Source organism: Gossypium hirsutum, chromosome D10 (genome assembly GCF_007990345.1).
Source record: "Gossypium hirsutum isolate 1008001.06 chromosome D10, Gossypium_hirsutum_v2.1, whole genome shotgun sequence".
In the NCBI taxonomy this organism is placed as follows: Eukaryota; Viridiplantae; Streptophyta; class Magnoliopsida; order Malvales; family Malvaceae; genus Gossypium; species Gossypium hirsutum.
In genome coordinates this window covers 63,386,461-63,400,865 of record NC_053446.1, presented here as the reverse complement: position 1 = coordinate 63,400,865, position 14,405 = coordinate 63,386,461, and the positions used below count along the sequence as shown (strand labels likewise).

The 14,405-nt window shown below is 28.5% G+C and overlaps 1 protein-coding gene across 1 annotated transcript; it reads right to left on the bottom strand.

Annotated features, from left to right (window-relative positions):
* Positions 1-277: 277 nt before the first annotated feature.
* On the bottom strand, positions 278-5,944 carry LOC121222115 (uncharacterized). Its single transcript, XM_041102027.1, has 6 exons — positions 5,860-5,944; positions 4,651-4,708; positions 3,659-3,777; positions 3,260-3,348; positions 529-717; positions 278-406 (listed from the first exon to the last, which is right to left on the bottom strand). Exons 1-6 carry the CDS (start codon positions 5,942-5,944, stop codon positions 278-280), a joined length of 669 nt encoding a protein of 222 aa, XP_040957961.1.
* Between the last annotated feature and the right edge of the window lie 8,461 nt (positions 5,945-14,405).

The following is a 14,405-nucleotide window of genomic DNA, read 5'->3' as shown; positions in this document are numbered from 1 at the left end:
TCTAATTATAAATTAATATATGGCAAATTTGTATTTTTGTCCTAAAATTGGAAAAATATCATTTTAGTCCTTTAAAAATAATGAAATGATAAATTAATAAATGATAAAATTATATTTTGACATCTAAAAATTTTTTAATTTAATTCTAATCTCCTAAAAAAAATCCCGGATTGCTCCTAGATATGTTTTTAAAAGATTCTGAAGATTATATTTTTATACTCATGTTCGAATATGCGTAAAGACATGAATGTCGTACACGAATATTTCAGACAGGACACTAATATCTAAAAATATAAAAATAAAGTAATGTAAACAGAACACTAACCTTTCCATAGGGGGAAACTAACTTTTGAAGAGCTGTGATTTTGTCACTTAGCTTTTGGCTTCTCCTCACTGGCATATTCAACTACAATGGAACATAAAGGAAAAACTTGAAACTTGGTTTTTTTTATTCACTGAAATTATATCAAAAGATATATGCATTCTCAATTTCTCATTAGTTTTCATCATATATTGCAAATTCCATACCCTGGAATCACTGATTCCTGGTACTGTTTCAATGTTTTGTTGAGCAGGTTGCTGTTGTTGAAAGGAAGACACCTTTTTCCTCTTGTTCTTATTCCACTCATCCAAAGCAATAGTTGGATTTAATGGCGTTTGCTCTTGGTGAAACTCAATTGAAGGACGTTTTCGTCCATTTTGCAAGTTTTGAATGTCCTGAGAGGAAAAACAGAAGAAGAAGAAGAAATCAACCCGTTTTCAAAGATTAAAAACATACCTTTATCTTACATTGAAAATATTCAAACTAGTTTTTTTATCCGTTATAATATTAAGAGTTATGAAAATCTACCATATTTTGAATTTAATAATAAATCATTTAATTAATAATTTAATACATACATATGACAATATTGATAATAATTATAAAACAATCAATGCGTCTTTAATTAATAATAGTGTAAATTAATACTTTTATATAGATGCCATATTTATTGTATTTAAATTAAAAAATACATTTAATTAATTCATATTTTTTAGATATAAAATATTTGCACATAATTACCATTTGTTGACTTTTGGCGAGTAAGTGCACTATATTGAAATCATCATCATTTATTTGTAAAATTTTAGTGTTAGTGTTGTATTAGAAGCACCACCATTCATATTAATAATATTTAAATAACTTTAAACTTTAAGCTCTCCCTCGAATTTCCATAAAAGAAGATACTCGAAAAAAACTATGAAAATAGTGAAAAAATTAACACTTAGGGTAAGTAATTGACACTTATTTATAGGGTAAGTAGTCAATGTTGGATTAAAATTAACTTTTTAAATAAAATTAGGGAAGAAATTAACACTTATTTATAGGATAAATATGAGCATGAGAGTGTCTTCTAGCCGATGTGCGACAAAAATTAACTTTTTAAGAGATTAAAATTATTTTTTAATAAAAATAGTAAAGAAGTAAGCTATTAGAGTATTCTTTAGTGAATGTGGGATTAAAATAAAATGTAAGCTATTAAAGTATTACCTAATCGATGCGGGATTAAATAGTAAAGAAATAACCTATTGAAGTATTCTTTAGTGAATATGGGATTAAAATAAAACGTGAGCTATTATTATCTAGTCGATATGTGATTAAAATTAACTTTTTCATGAAAATAGTGAAGAAGTAAGGTATGAGAGTATTCTCTAGTCAATGTGGGATTAAAATAAACTTTTTAATGAAAATAGTGAAAAGATTTTCACTTATTTATATGGTAAATGTGAGATATATATGGAGTGTTCTCAAGTCAATGTGGAATTAAAATTAATTTTTTAATAAAAATATGGAAGAAATTGACACTTATTTATAGGGTAAGTGTGGGTATGAGAGTGTATTCTAGCCAGTGTGGGATTAAAAATTAACTTTTTAAGAGATTAAAATTAAATTTTATGAAAATAATGAAAAAGTGAGCTATGAGAGTATTCTTTAGTCAATGTGAGATTTAAAATTAATTTCTAATTGAAAATAATGAATGAAGCTTGTTTAACATAACTTTTCTTCCAAAAGTGTTTTTTTTAAGCACTACTAAACAAGCCTGAAGTGAGATATGAGAGTATTTTCTAGTAAATGTGAGATTAAAATTAACTTTTTAATAAAAATAGTGAAAAAAATTTCAAAGTAAGCTATGAGAGGGTTATCTAGTTGATGTGAGATAAAAACTAACTCTTTAATGAAAGTGAAAAAATTGGCAATTATTTATACGGTAAGTGTGAGTATGGGAGTGTTCTCTAGCCAACGCGGGACTAAAATGAATTTTTTAATAAAAGTAGGGACTAAAATTAGTTTTTTAATAAAAATAGTGAAGTAAGCTATGAGAATATTCTTTAGTCGATATGAGATTAAAATTAACTTTTTAATTTCTTAATTATATCTAAAAGTATGTATTTCTTTATCTAATTAATTTATTTGTAAATTAAAAAAAAATCTATTGCGTATGTTATCAAAGCTTAAGTATGTACATTTTTATTTTACCAATTTATTTGTAAATTAAAAAAGTTCTTAGAGAAAAAATAAATGTTACTTCTAAGTTATTCTCGAGCTAATAGAAATAGAGACTAATTCATAAATTTTTTTAACAAAGGTCAAAATTTAATTATAATTTTTTCATAAATCAAAATATAATTTTATTATGTATTAATTTATAATTTTATTATTTTTTAAAGATATTAAACATAATTTTTTTCATTTTTAAGGGGCTAAAGTGTAATTTTATCATATATTAATTTCTAATTTCTTTATTTATAAGAGGTTTGAATTGAAAATTTTTCATTTTGAGAGGGCCAAAGTTCTATTTTACTATATATTAATTTATAATTTCTCTATTTATGAGAAGACTAAATTGAAAATTTTTCATTTTTGAAGAGGAATCAGATTTACCTCTAAATAGAAAAATTATTACTTTTCTTTGTCTTTCTCATAAATCTTTTCAAAGGAAGAAACTCTAAGGAGCTTATGAGAATAGTGAAGACATTAATTTAGAAGGTAAGTGTGAACTATGAGAGTGTTTTCTAATTGAATTGGGATTAAAGATTGGTTGTATGAAGAATTGTCACATATCAACAAAATGGGTATACCATGTGTTATAAAATTAGACAACCGGAACCTTAAGATCTTGTAATATATATGTATATGCATATATATAAGTTATAGTATTGCTGTATGACTTTTTAAATATATAAAAAAGAAGAAGAAGTAGGATTAGAGTTTACATACCGATTCAAAGTGTGGAATTGCTAGCTTGTTGTTGAGTGACATAGAAGGCTGAAAATAGGTGCCAAAGTTGAAGCTACCAAATTGATGATCTAACACCAAACAAAGGGTATTTTTACCATTTTATGATATTACTTTTGCAGGTAAAAATTCATGTATGAATATAGAAATGGTATGAAAGAAGATTTTACGAGGTATTTATGAGTCTAATTTAATTTTAAATTTAAAAAATAAAAAAATATTTTTATTTAAATTTAATGATAAAATATATACATATTAATATAAATTCATTTATATATTTTCTAAAAGTAAAATTGGTCAAATGGTTGAAAGGTTTAAGCACAAGCCAGGCCCTGAAAACCAACCCTCTAAGCAAAAATGTGATGGAGGTATTAACCAAACCTCGTAAATCAGAGTTAAAGTGGGACTGATAAGGAGCAGCAAAGGCCCCATATCCTAGCTGGTCGCCATTGTTGAATGTTTTAGATTCCGAAGAAAAGGCATCATCCACCTCAACATTTCTGCTAAAAAAGGTGTAAAAAGGAACATATTGCAGCCAATTAATTTGGATTTTCTTTTACAAACAATGTAGCAATCCGAGAAAAATTAAATATTTATATCCATCACATAATTTTTTTTTAATTTAAGTTAATTTATGAGTTTCTGATTTAATTTTCTTGTTTCTCCAATCCATGGAAGGGATTAGCCTTACTTATGCAAAAGATTCCATTTTATTATTATACTTGCTATATATATACATATATTATTTTGAGGCATCAATTGGGTAAATTAGCAATATATGCTAATATTGAAAGATAGCGAGAGAAATAGATCGATTTTGGAGGGAAAAACAGAAAACGCGTCTTGTAGGAAGAGTTTTCTTCTGACGTGTCTGAAAATGCATTTTACAAAACGCGTTTTCTTCAATAACTCAATTCATCAACTTCTTTGATTAGATGATTAAATATTAATGGTTTTGCCCTTAAGTCCTGAGTTTGATTCCTCCTCTACTCACATTTGTTAATATTTCAACTTCTTTGATTAGATGGTTAAATATTAGTGATTTTATCCTTGAGTCCTAAGATCGATTCCTCTTTTACTCACATTTTTATTTTTAAAAAAAATTAAAACAAAATAAAAAAAAGTACAAAGGAGCTGGTATATCAAGTTATTAAAGAAAACACGTTTTTAGACACGTAAGAAGAAAACGCTCCAAAATCGATCTATTTCCCTAAATAACGAAAAACCTAAATCCCAAATATTTTTTAAAAACGACATTTTCTTTCAAATTTACTCACATCAATTAGTTAATATAAATTTATGTGATATAAAAACTTTGTATTCTTAATTAATTATTGCATAAAACTATATTTTTGTTAAGGTAGAATATATACCCTATAGTTTCCATCCGCATAAGGACATCCAAATATGACATCTGAGCTTCAATGTTTCCTGTAAAGAGAGACAGCAAAAATAAGTACAAAACCATATCATATATTTTATCAAGTCAAAAGAAAACCTATTGTGATTCCGAGGTTTAACCTTGTCACTTTATGCAATCATTTTTTCATAAGATTCTAAGACATTTTTCCGGCATCACCCTATATATTGTCTTTCTTAGGTATATAAGAGTAAATTATACCTAAAGTCATTAAATTATTAGTAAATTTATATTTTGGTCACTCAATATCAAAAGTTATAAAATGATTATTGAATTATTTGGAAGTTTTTATTTAACCAATCGAAAGCTCTCATTCCTCTTTTCTTATACAGTTCAAATTTTTTTTTTTATGAATCAATTTCGAGTGTCATGAATTTACGAATCGAAATCCAAGAAAATTTCTTCTCTAATCTCCAACACTGATTGTTACATTGACTTGGATATAAGGTATACTCTTTTACTCACCGATGAATACTTATCCACCGTATTGATCATCAAATAATCGCTTGGAGCTCGCTAGTTGGACTTTTTTTGTTAAAAAATTTAACAGTCCAGTGATTTATATAAAAACTTTTAAATTGTTTAATGATCTTTTTTTTTTATTTCTCAAGGTATATACCAGAGCGAGCCCAATAACTAATCATTCAAATTCTATAGATTCATGAAGGGGATAGATGTTGGTCATGAATTTTAAAGTTGCTCCATATCCAGGGTGAAGATTGAACCTTTGACCATTGGTTAAGGTAGGAGAGACCCTTGTCATCTCACTTAACTCCCATGGTTAGTTCAATGACCATTTTATAACTTTTTAAAATTAAGTGACCAAAACATAAATATACTAATAATTTAGTGAACTCAGGCAAAGTCCGAAGATTCTTTTTGGAAGACCGAAATTAAATTGTATATTTTTTTATAATAGTAAAAATGTAAATTTACTATTTTAATAATCTATATTTTTATAATTTTTAAAAGATTAAATCAAAACCCGGAGTCGCCACTGATCTAAGAGACAATACCTCCAACTCTAAACGCGAGAGAAACATCCTAAAACTGAATAGTTACGGAATGATATCCACGATTCGAATCCAGAGCTTCTTTCTCTATTTTTTAGATTAATCTCGTGGATTTAGAAATATATATATATATACACACACATATATACCAATGTTGTAGAACTGTGAGGGCAGTGGCAAACTCGAAAGAAGAGCGTTTCTCATGATCAATAACTGGTTCGGGTTTTTCTTCATGTAGAAATTATATCAAACACCTTCCATGCTCAAAGATCAGAAGCTGTAATCTCAAAATGAGACAACAATTTGGGAAATTTTTGATAAATTCGCAAAACACTATACATTAACATACAATCTGAGCCGTAAACTGTCGCGCCCCGAATTCAAAGATTTCGAAAAACGTAAGAAAATCATAATAATAAACTTCAAAAAAGAATGCCGAAAAAAAAATCATAAGCTCACCTCAGATCGGAGCCGGCACCGGCAAACGACGAAATGAAGCAGATGAAGAGGGGATGTAAATTCAAGCTATAGAGTAAGATTTGTAAACAGTGAGATCATAGTTTTTTTATTGCATGAAAATAAATATGAAACGTCTCCAAGGTGAGTCATCAAAGGATGGGAATATATAAGCATAAAGGGTGGCTCTTCATTGCTGGCAAGATTGATGATCAGTTTAATGTCACTTTCAAATAAAACTTTGACTTCGTTTCATTAATGGGAATGGATTAATTATTGAAAAAAGAAATTGTCAAAACTTAAACTTGGTGATGAATCAACTCAGTATAAACTCAGTTGTAGAGATGGCAATATATAACCTCTGAGTTCATTTTGCTCAAAATTCTCTAATGACTTTTTTGATGATACAATTTTACTAAAATCATTTTAACTCTCATTTAATTTTTTTATCTCTTGAACTTTCACAGTTTTATGGGTAAACCATACCAATAATTACTAATCTATAAGTAAGTTTTTGTTTTGGATACTAAATTGAAAAAAAAATACAATTTGGTCACTGAATTATTCAAAAATTTTTATTTAAGTCACTAGGTTGTTAAATTTTTCTAGAAGTTCCGCTATCGAGCTCAAAGTGACATTTCGACGATTGGCATGGTGGATCATTACCCATTGACGGAGTAGAAGAACATATCTTAGGTCCAAATCGATCTAACAGTCAGTCTTAGAGATCGGGAAAAAAAACTGTTTGAATTTTGATTTGCAGATTCATGACATCCAAAATTATTTCATAAAAAAACTGAACTGTAGAATAAAAGGAAAATGGAGCTTTCGATTGGTGTATGCAGTGTTAATAAAGAAAACCATATAACATTAGTTTTAATAGCTCGATGACTTGAAATGAATATATTTGAGTAGTTCAGCGATTAAATTATAACTTTTTTAATTAAATGACTAAAACGAAAACTTCCCCATAATTTAAGTTGTCTGTTAATGGTTTGAAAAATGCTAAAACTAATTAATAAACCAAAATGCAAAGGGGTTTGGTGAAAGAGATTACCTTAAAAGGCCTAAAGTATTTTAATAATTTTATATAAATAAAATATAGCATAAAACATTTGACCAAGTAAGACTTGAAAGTCAACTAAGCAATGAGTAAGTTTCTCTTTGTCTTTTCGTTTACATTTTGCAGTACATTGATGCAAATAGATTTAAAATTTACATGTGTAACCATATTGATGCAAATAAATTTAAAATTTACAATTGACTTAAATATTCCACATTTTATAATTTATATATTTGCCTCTTGAATATCTACCCTATGGTAGAAGTCAAAATGTCTCCATTTTCTCTTATTGAAATAATATAAAACATTTTGACCAAATAAGACTCTAAATTCAACTACCAAGCTTCCTTTTTTACTTATATTTTGCAGCACGTGGAATAAGATGGTGCCATAAGTTAATTTAATTATAAAATTATTAAAATAAATAATTTCGTTATAGGTTTTTGGCAAAATATCTAAAACTACTCATAACTCCTCTCAACTCATAAATAGGAGAATAATACGTTTCAACGCGCTCGAACCTAATCCTCCTGTATTGGCAACAATGTCCATACCAATTAAGTCTTATTAAAATACTTTTGCATTAAAGGATAATTAATATTATTATAAGGTATTTTTCATCTTTTCATAATTTTATATAATTTTCAAATAAAATAATTTAAAAATATTATTTGAAAATCAAACACAAGATAAATAAATTTATATAAAAAACCTTTAACATTTATTAATAATCATTTGTTGATATATTTTTATAAATATATATTTTTTAATGTAAAATATTTCGTTCACCTACCTCATGAATTGATACAATTTACTATATATTAAATCATAGTAAAATATTATAAAATAAAAATTGTGCATGCTAAAATTTAAATTTCACTATTTTTTATATATCAATTAATTGATTTAAGTTCAAAACACTACCTAAATTTTCTTAATATCCCCTTAACTAACCTCCCTAGCATTTTTATTTTTACATGCAGTCCTTCAAAAATTAGAAAAATTTTAGATTGTAAACGTATATTTGATCTGCGGGCCTAGATACATGGCTTTATTAATTTATCAAAAATCTAACTTCGGGTTAAAATAGTTAATTAACTTAAATCTAAATTATTCTAATTTTAAGGACTGCATGTAAAAAAAGAGAGTAAAATCCATATTTTGTAATGTAATTGTTCAATGGTCGAGTAAGTCAGTTGGAACCGAATCGAATTTATGAAAGAAGATTTTCAATTTCACTCGATTCAATTTTAATTATTAATATTTTAGTAATAAATTAAATTATTTTTATTTATTAGAGTAGACATGTCAATTATTCATTGAGTCACGTGATGTTATTTGGTTTAGGCACTAAATTGAAAATTGAAGTCAAACTTAAGTACCAATTTGAACATTGAAGTCAAATTAAGATACCAAATAGCATATTAATTGGGAAAAGTACATGGAGGCCCTTGTACTAGAAGTCAGACTGTATTTTGCCCCCTCTACTAAAGAATGAACAAATTAACCCTTGTACGTTAGATTAAATAGCAAATTGGTCCTTTCGTTCAAAACTTCGTCCATTTAAAATCGGTGACTTAAATGAAAACTTTTGAATAGTGTGACCAAATCGTAACTTTCTTAATTAAGTGACCAAAGCTAAAACTTACCCGTAGTTTAGTGATTAATGATGTAGTTTACCCATGATTTAGGCATTCTAATTGATCGCGGCTATGATCATGTGTTAATCCAGACCGATAGTCTTGAGGCGGCTAAGATTATTTAGAAGAGACCTACAAGAGGATCTAATTCAGCTTTGATTAAGAATATTCTTTAGAGTTTGACCATTGAAGTATTTCACATATTTCTAGAGAAAACAATCAGGAGAGTGACAATATGGTCAAGTCGGCACATAGGGGAAGCCATGAGTTGCGAGCTAGCTCTTGTAATTTGTGTTTACTTTATTTTCTTCATTATTACCAAAAAAATATTAAATATTAATTTCTTCAGCTAAAATGTTAACTTCTTTGCCTTCCAAGTGGATTTTACGTTCATCATTAATTATTTTTATTTTTATTGAACTTATAAATATCAAAATTGTAACAATAAAATGATTAAATGTAATGTGAGTGTTTAAATTGTAAATTTTTATTTTGAGTGTTTAAAATGAAATTTTTTTTATAGTTAAATGACTATCGATATAATTTACTCTTATATTAAACTACTTCTAAAAAAATATTTGTATTAAATTAAAATATTAAATATATTTTAAAGGAAAGATATTAAATATTTTTATTTTTATTAAACTTAAATATTGTTCTTCTTTGCCTCCAAGTGGATTTTACGTTTATCATTAATTTTTTTATTAAATTTATAAAATATGAATTAATTTTCTTCTCTAATTATTTTATTAAAGTTTTTAAGATAAACTACACTCGAGATCATTAAACTATTAGTAAGTTGTTAAGTATGACTCCTATTTTCAGTCAAATTTGAGAAATAATTTTTTAGTTAAACTCTGTTTATTTGTTTCAGTCAAACACTGATTAATTTAGATTATTTTACTATTATTTGACATATGAATTTAGCCTATAAAAACCTTAGTAAAAAAACCCATTTAGAGATTAGAACTCATAACACATTTAGAGAATTTTGTGTTTAATTTTTTAGGGTTCTTTGTTTTCGGGGTTTGGGGTTTAGTTTTATCTCCATCTTTTGTAATCTTCGTTCTTTTGCCATTATAGTAAAATTATCTTTGCCTGTGGTTTTTTATCCTCTTTGGAGGGGTTTTTTCACGTTAAATTTGTGTGTTTAATTTCTCAATTTATTCCACTATTTGTGTTACTTGTTGCTTAATCGGGTCGATCCCTAACATAAGTTTATGTTTTTGTCACTTAACTTCAAAAAGCTATAAAATGGTCGCTAAATTATTTGAAAATTTTTATTTAATTCACCGGACTATTAAAATCATTTCCATATAGCTTTCTCCATTCTCACCATCGACATCTACTTCCCCTCCTCTTTTATGATTTAGTTTTTTTTCTTCATGAAATGGCTTTGAATGTTACGAATCTATGAATCAAAATCTGGACGATTTTTTTCTTCCCCAATGCCGACTATAAAATCAACTTGGATCATAGTGTGATTTTTCAAATAATTATTAAAAAAAGTTATTTATTTTGTAACATATTTGTTGGCGTGACAAAATACCACATTAGCATGAGGTACATGTGGCACGTCAAGTGTCGTTGCCTACTTGCTCTGCTAGCCCCTTAATCACTTAACGGTGGAAATAGAAGAAATTTTTAATAGGACCAATTTGCTCATTTCTTGATGTACATGGGCTAATTTGTCCATTTCTTGAATAGAGAAGACAAAATACAATTTAATTCCTAGTATAGAGAATTCCATCGTACTTTTACTAATTAACCCCTTTATATATTTTAAAAATAATATTATTTTATAAATATGTCCAAATACGTTGAACATGGAGGTGAGGGACTAATACTTATATGAAGAGAAAGGAATGTATGAAACATGGATATTATCCCTTTCCAATAGTTTAATGTCACATCAGTAAATTCATCCTGAATTTTAAAATTTTTATTTGGATTTGATATTTTTCAAGATGAAAATACTGAAATTCAGGATGAAAAGATAAATGTGATGTTAAATTATTGAAAATTTGATATAAATGACATGACGTCCTTATTTCAAACAATCGTTTCCTAAAAGATTGAAAAGTTGAAGTAACGTTAAACATGATAGCATTATCTTGTATCTTAATTCCATTTCTATGCAATTTAGTCCAAAAGCCAAATGGAAAACAAACCAATGTACACACCAAAGAAACTACATAAGAAAGGACTTAAAAACTTAAATCATAAATAAAACATAAAGTGAAAAACAACAACATATAAAAATAAAAGTACAAACTACATAAAATTAAAGTTGCCAAAGGTTCAAGGTTGCCCTAATGGTATACATAGAACACTTAACATACTTGGATAGAGATGATAACAAATAGTGTCGATTTGGATATTCGTAGCTATTCGATTCGTTTTCATCGCTACAGAATCGAACGTTACAAAAAGAAATTGAAGATATCCGACCCACTATCATCTCTATAAACTCGGGAAGAAGATTAATATAATATTACTTCACTGCAGTCTGCATCAGCTTCCTTGGTAGCATCACCATTGCTATAGGAAAATCGGCAGCAAACTCCATAGAAATAGCAGAAAGAAAGGTTAAGGAAGGGAAGAGAAGGTTTCCCACAGAGAGGGGTTTGATAGGAGATCAGTTGCTTGCTTTTTAATGGAGAAAAAGATGGTGGTGAAGGGATCTTTCCCAGCATATACTTTAAAAGCAAATATACCCTTCTTTTCTTTTCTTTTTTAAAAAATAAAATAAAAATGTATAGAAGAACTTTTGCTGATGTTTGCCTTTTTCATTTCACTTTATTTGTTTGTTGGGGTTTTATTCTTTTAAATAATTTCAACTGGAGATTTGATCTTTGTGGAATCTACCTCAGGTTTTTTCATGGCTTTAGTGGGTTTGTCGATCTAAACTTTTTTTTAAACAATAATTCAAACATCAGCACATATTTAAGATAAAAGTTAAAGGGGGAAAAAAAGGAAATAATTAGTGTTTTCTTTGAACTTTCTCTCAATGATTTGCTGTTCTAACTATGCCAAAACTTATGATAACATTCATGATAAAAGAGATGGCCCTATTGTTTTTTTACTCATGTCAGAGCAAGCTCGGCCTATGACTGATAGTCACGTTGGTAGGACCACTAAGAAGGTTCGAAGGAGGGAAGAGGATCTACCGGACGTTGGGGGAGAGTCGAGGAACCTTTGAACGTTACCCAATGGATGATTTCTTTGGTGATGAAGATTTTGATTTAAAAGAGGGACATGTAATGACAATCTGATCTGATCAGATCAGGGTTTAAGAGAATCACACTAGTATTATTGATTTACCGCCAATTGCTGATCCTGTCGAGGTGAAGGGAGCAAGGCTAGGAATAAGTCTAAAGCTATTGGTAACTTATGATTAATAAAGCTATTAAGGCCCGTCTGCCAAATCTAGGGAAGGTTAATGTTAAAAAAAAATTCGAGTCCAACACTTGGTTAAGAACAATGATAAGGCCGATGTGTCTACTGAAAATGCTTCGGCCAATTTCAAGGTTTTAAAAACAGCCACAACTCTTGATGAAAGTCCACAATATTGTTAGCTTACCGAGAGAGATAATAGCAAGATGAAAATAATAGATGAAAATAAAAAATGGAAGGGAAAATAAGATGTTCAGTTCAATTATTCATAATCTCAAGAGCCTATTTATATAGGCAATTACATAAAAGAAAAATCAAGAAATTAGGCACTAATAAAATAAGACTCACAATAAGATTCGAAAAATCTAAACCAAGTAAACCTATTATTTTTAACCACTAAATCCTTGATGTGCAACAACTACTTGCCTAGAAACAAGGATAACAATTAGATTTTATTAACAATCCCTCCTTCAATTTACTAGTGCCATTCTTCAAATAGGATTCTCTAAAGTGCAAACTTACATTAACCTCAAATTTTGGAAGGGAAACAATTTGAGAGGTTTGGTGAATGTGTCAGCCAATTGATCTTCACTCTTGCAGTACTTGAGATCAATTACCTCATCATTTTTGAGATATCTCAAAAAATAGTACTTCACATCAATATGCTTGTTTATACCATGTAATATTGAAATTTCTTATTGTCTGATAGTTAAGTTGTTTGTCACAAGAAATTATTGTAGCTCCCATTCTCTTGAACTTCAACTCCTCAAGATTTTCCTTAGCCAAATAGCTTGACAAGCACAGGCTATTGCAGCAACACATGAAACAGCTCTGATTCCCATCCTGAAAACATATAGAAGTGCTTTTTTTATCATCTAGATCTCCTGCAAAGTCATTCTCCTTTTTTTTGTAAAATAACCCAAAATCCTTGGTTCCTTACAAGTAACGAAGGATTCTCTTGATAGCCAATAGAAGCATCTCTGTAGGATTCTCCATAAACCTACTGATCAAATTCATAGAATACATTATGTCAGGTCTTGTACCAGTCAAGTACATTAAGCTGTCAACAATCTGTTTATAAAGAGTGTTGTGCACTTTTTTATTTTCCTTCTTTTCTCAACTTCAAACCAAATTCAATGGGGGTGTTTATTGGATTGCAATCCTTCATATCAAACCTGCTCAAAATATCTTGAACATATTTCTTTTGAGAAATACATATTCCATTAGCTGATTGCACTACTTCTATGCCTAAAAAATAATGCATAATACCAAGATCTGACATTTCAATTTTAACCATCATAGACTTATTGAATTCATTAAACATGAAACTAAAGTTTCCAGTGAATATAAGATCATCAACATATAAACTCACAATAAGCATTTTCCGTTCATCACCAATTTTAATAAAAAGAGTAGACTTATAAAGACACTTTGTAAAACCAACTTTCAAGAAATAAGCTTCAATTTGACTATACCAAGCACGCGGGGCTTGTTTCAACTCATATAAGCTTAGTTTCAACTCATATAAAGTTTTTCTTAGTTTACAAACCTTATTTTCACTCCGATGTTTAACAAAACCAGTAAGTTGTTCAATAAATACCTGTTATTGGATCTCACCATGTAAAAACGCCGACTTCACATCTAACTGGAAGATAGCCCAAGAGTACTGGGCTGCAAGCGAAATCACCAATCTGATTGTATCATGCCTTGCAAAAGGAATAAAGACTTCTTTATAATCTACCCTAAACTCCTGCTTATAACTTTTGGCTACCAAGTGCGCTTTATACTTGTCAATTTCTCCATTCTCCTTCAATTTTGTCTTGTACACCCATTTGACACCAATTGTCTTATGCCATTTGGAAGCTCAGTCAACCCTCATGTATGTATCATTCCTCTTTATAGCTACAATTTATTCATCCATTACACACTAATTCAACAAATTTAATCATTACAAACTAATTCCACGGAATAAAACTCAAATATCATAGATGGGAAAAATTAAACAAAAAGAAATAAATGAAAAAAATGGTACGCATATGATTAGAAGCAATAGAAGAGCAGACGTACCTTTAACTGAATTACACCGCTCTTAAGATCATTGCCATGTCTTTTTTTTTTCTTCTGAGATTAGGTAAGTTGT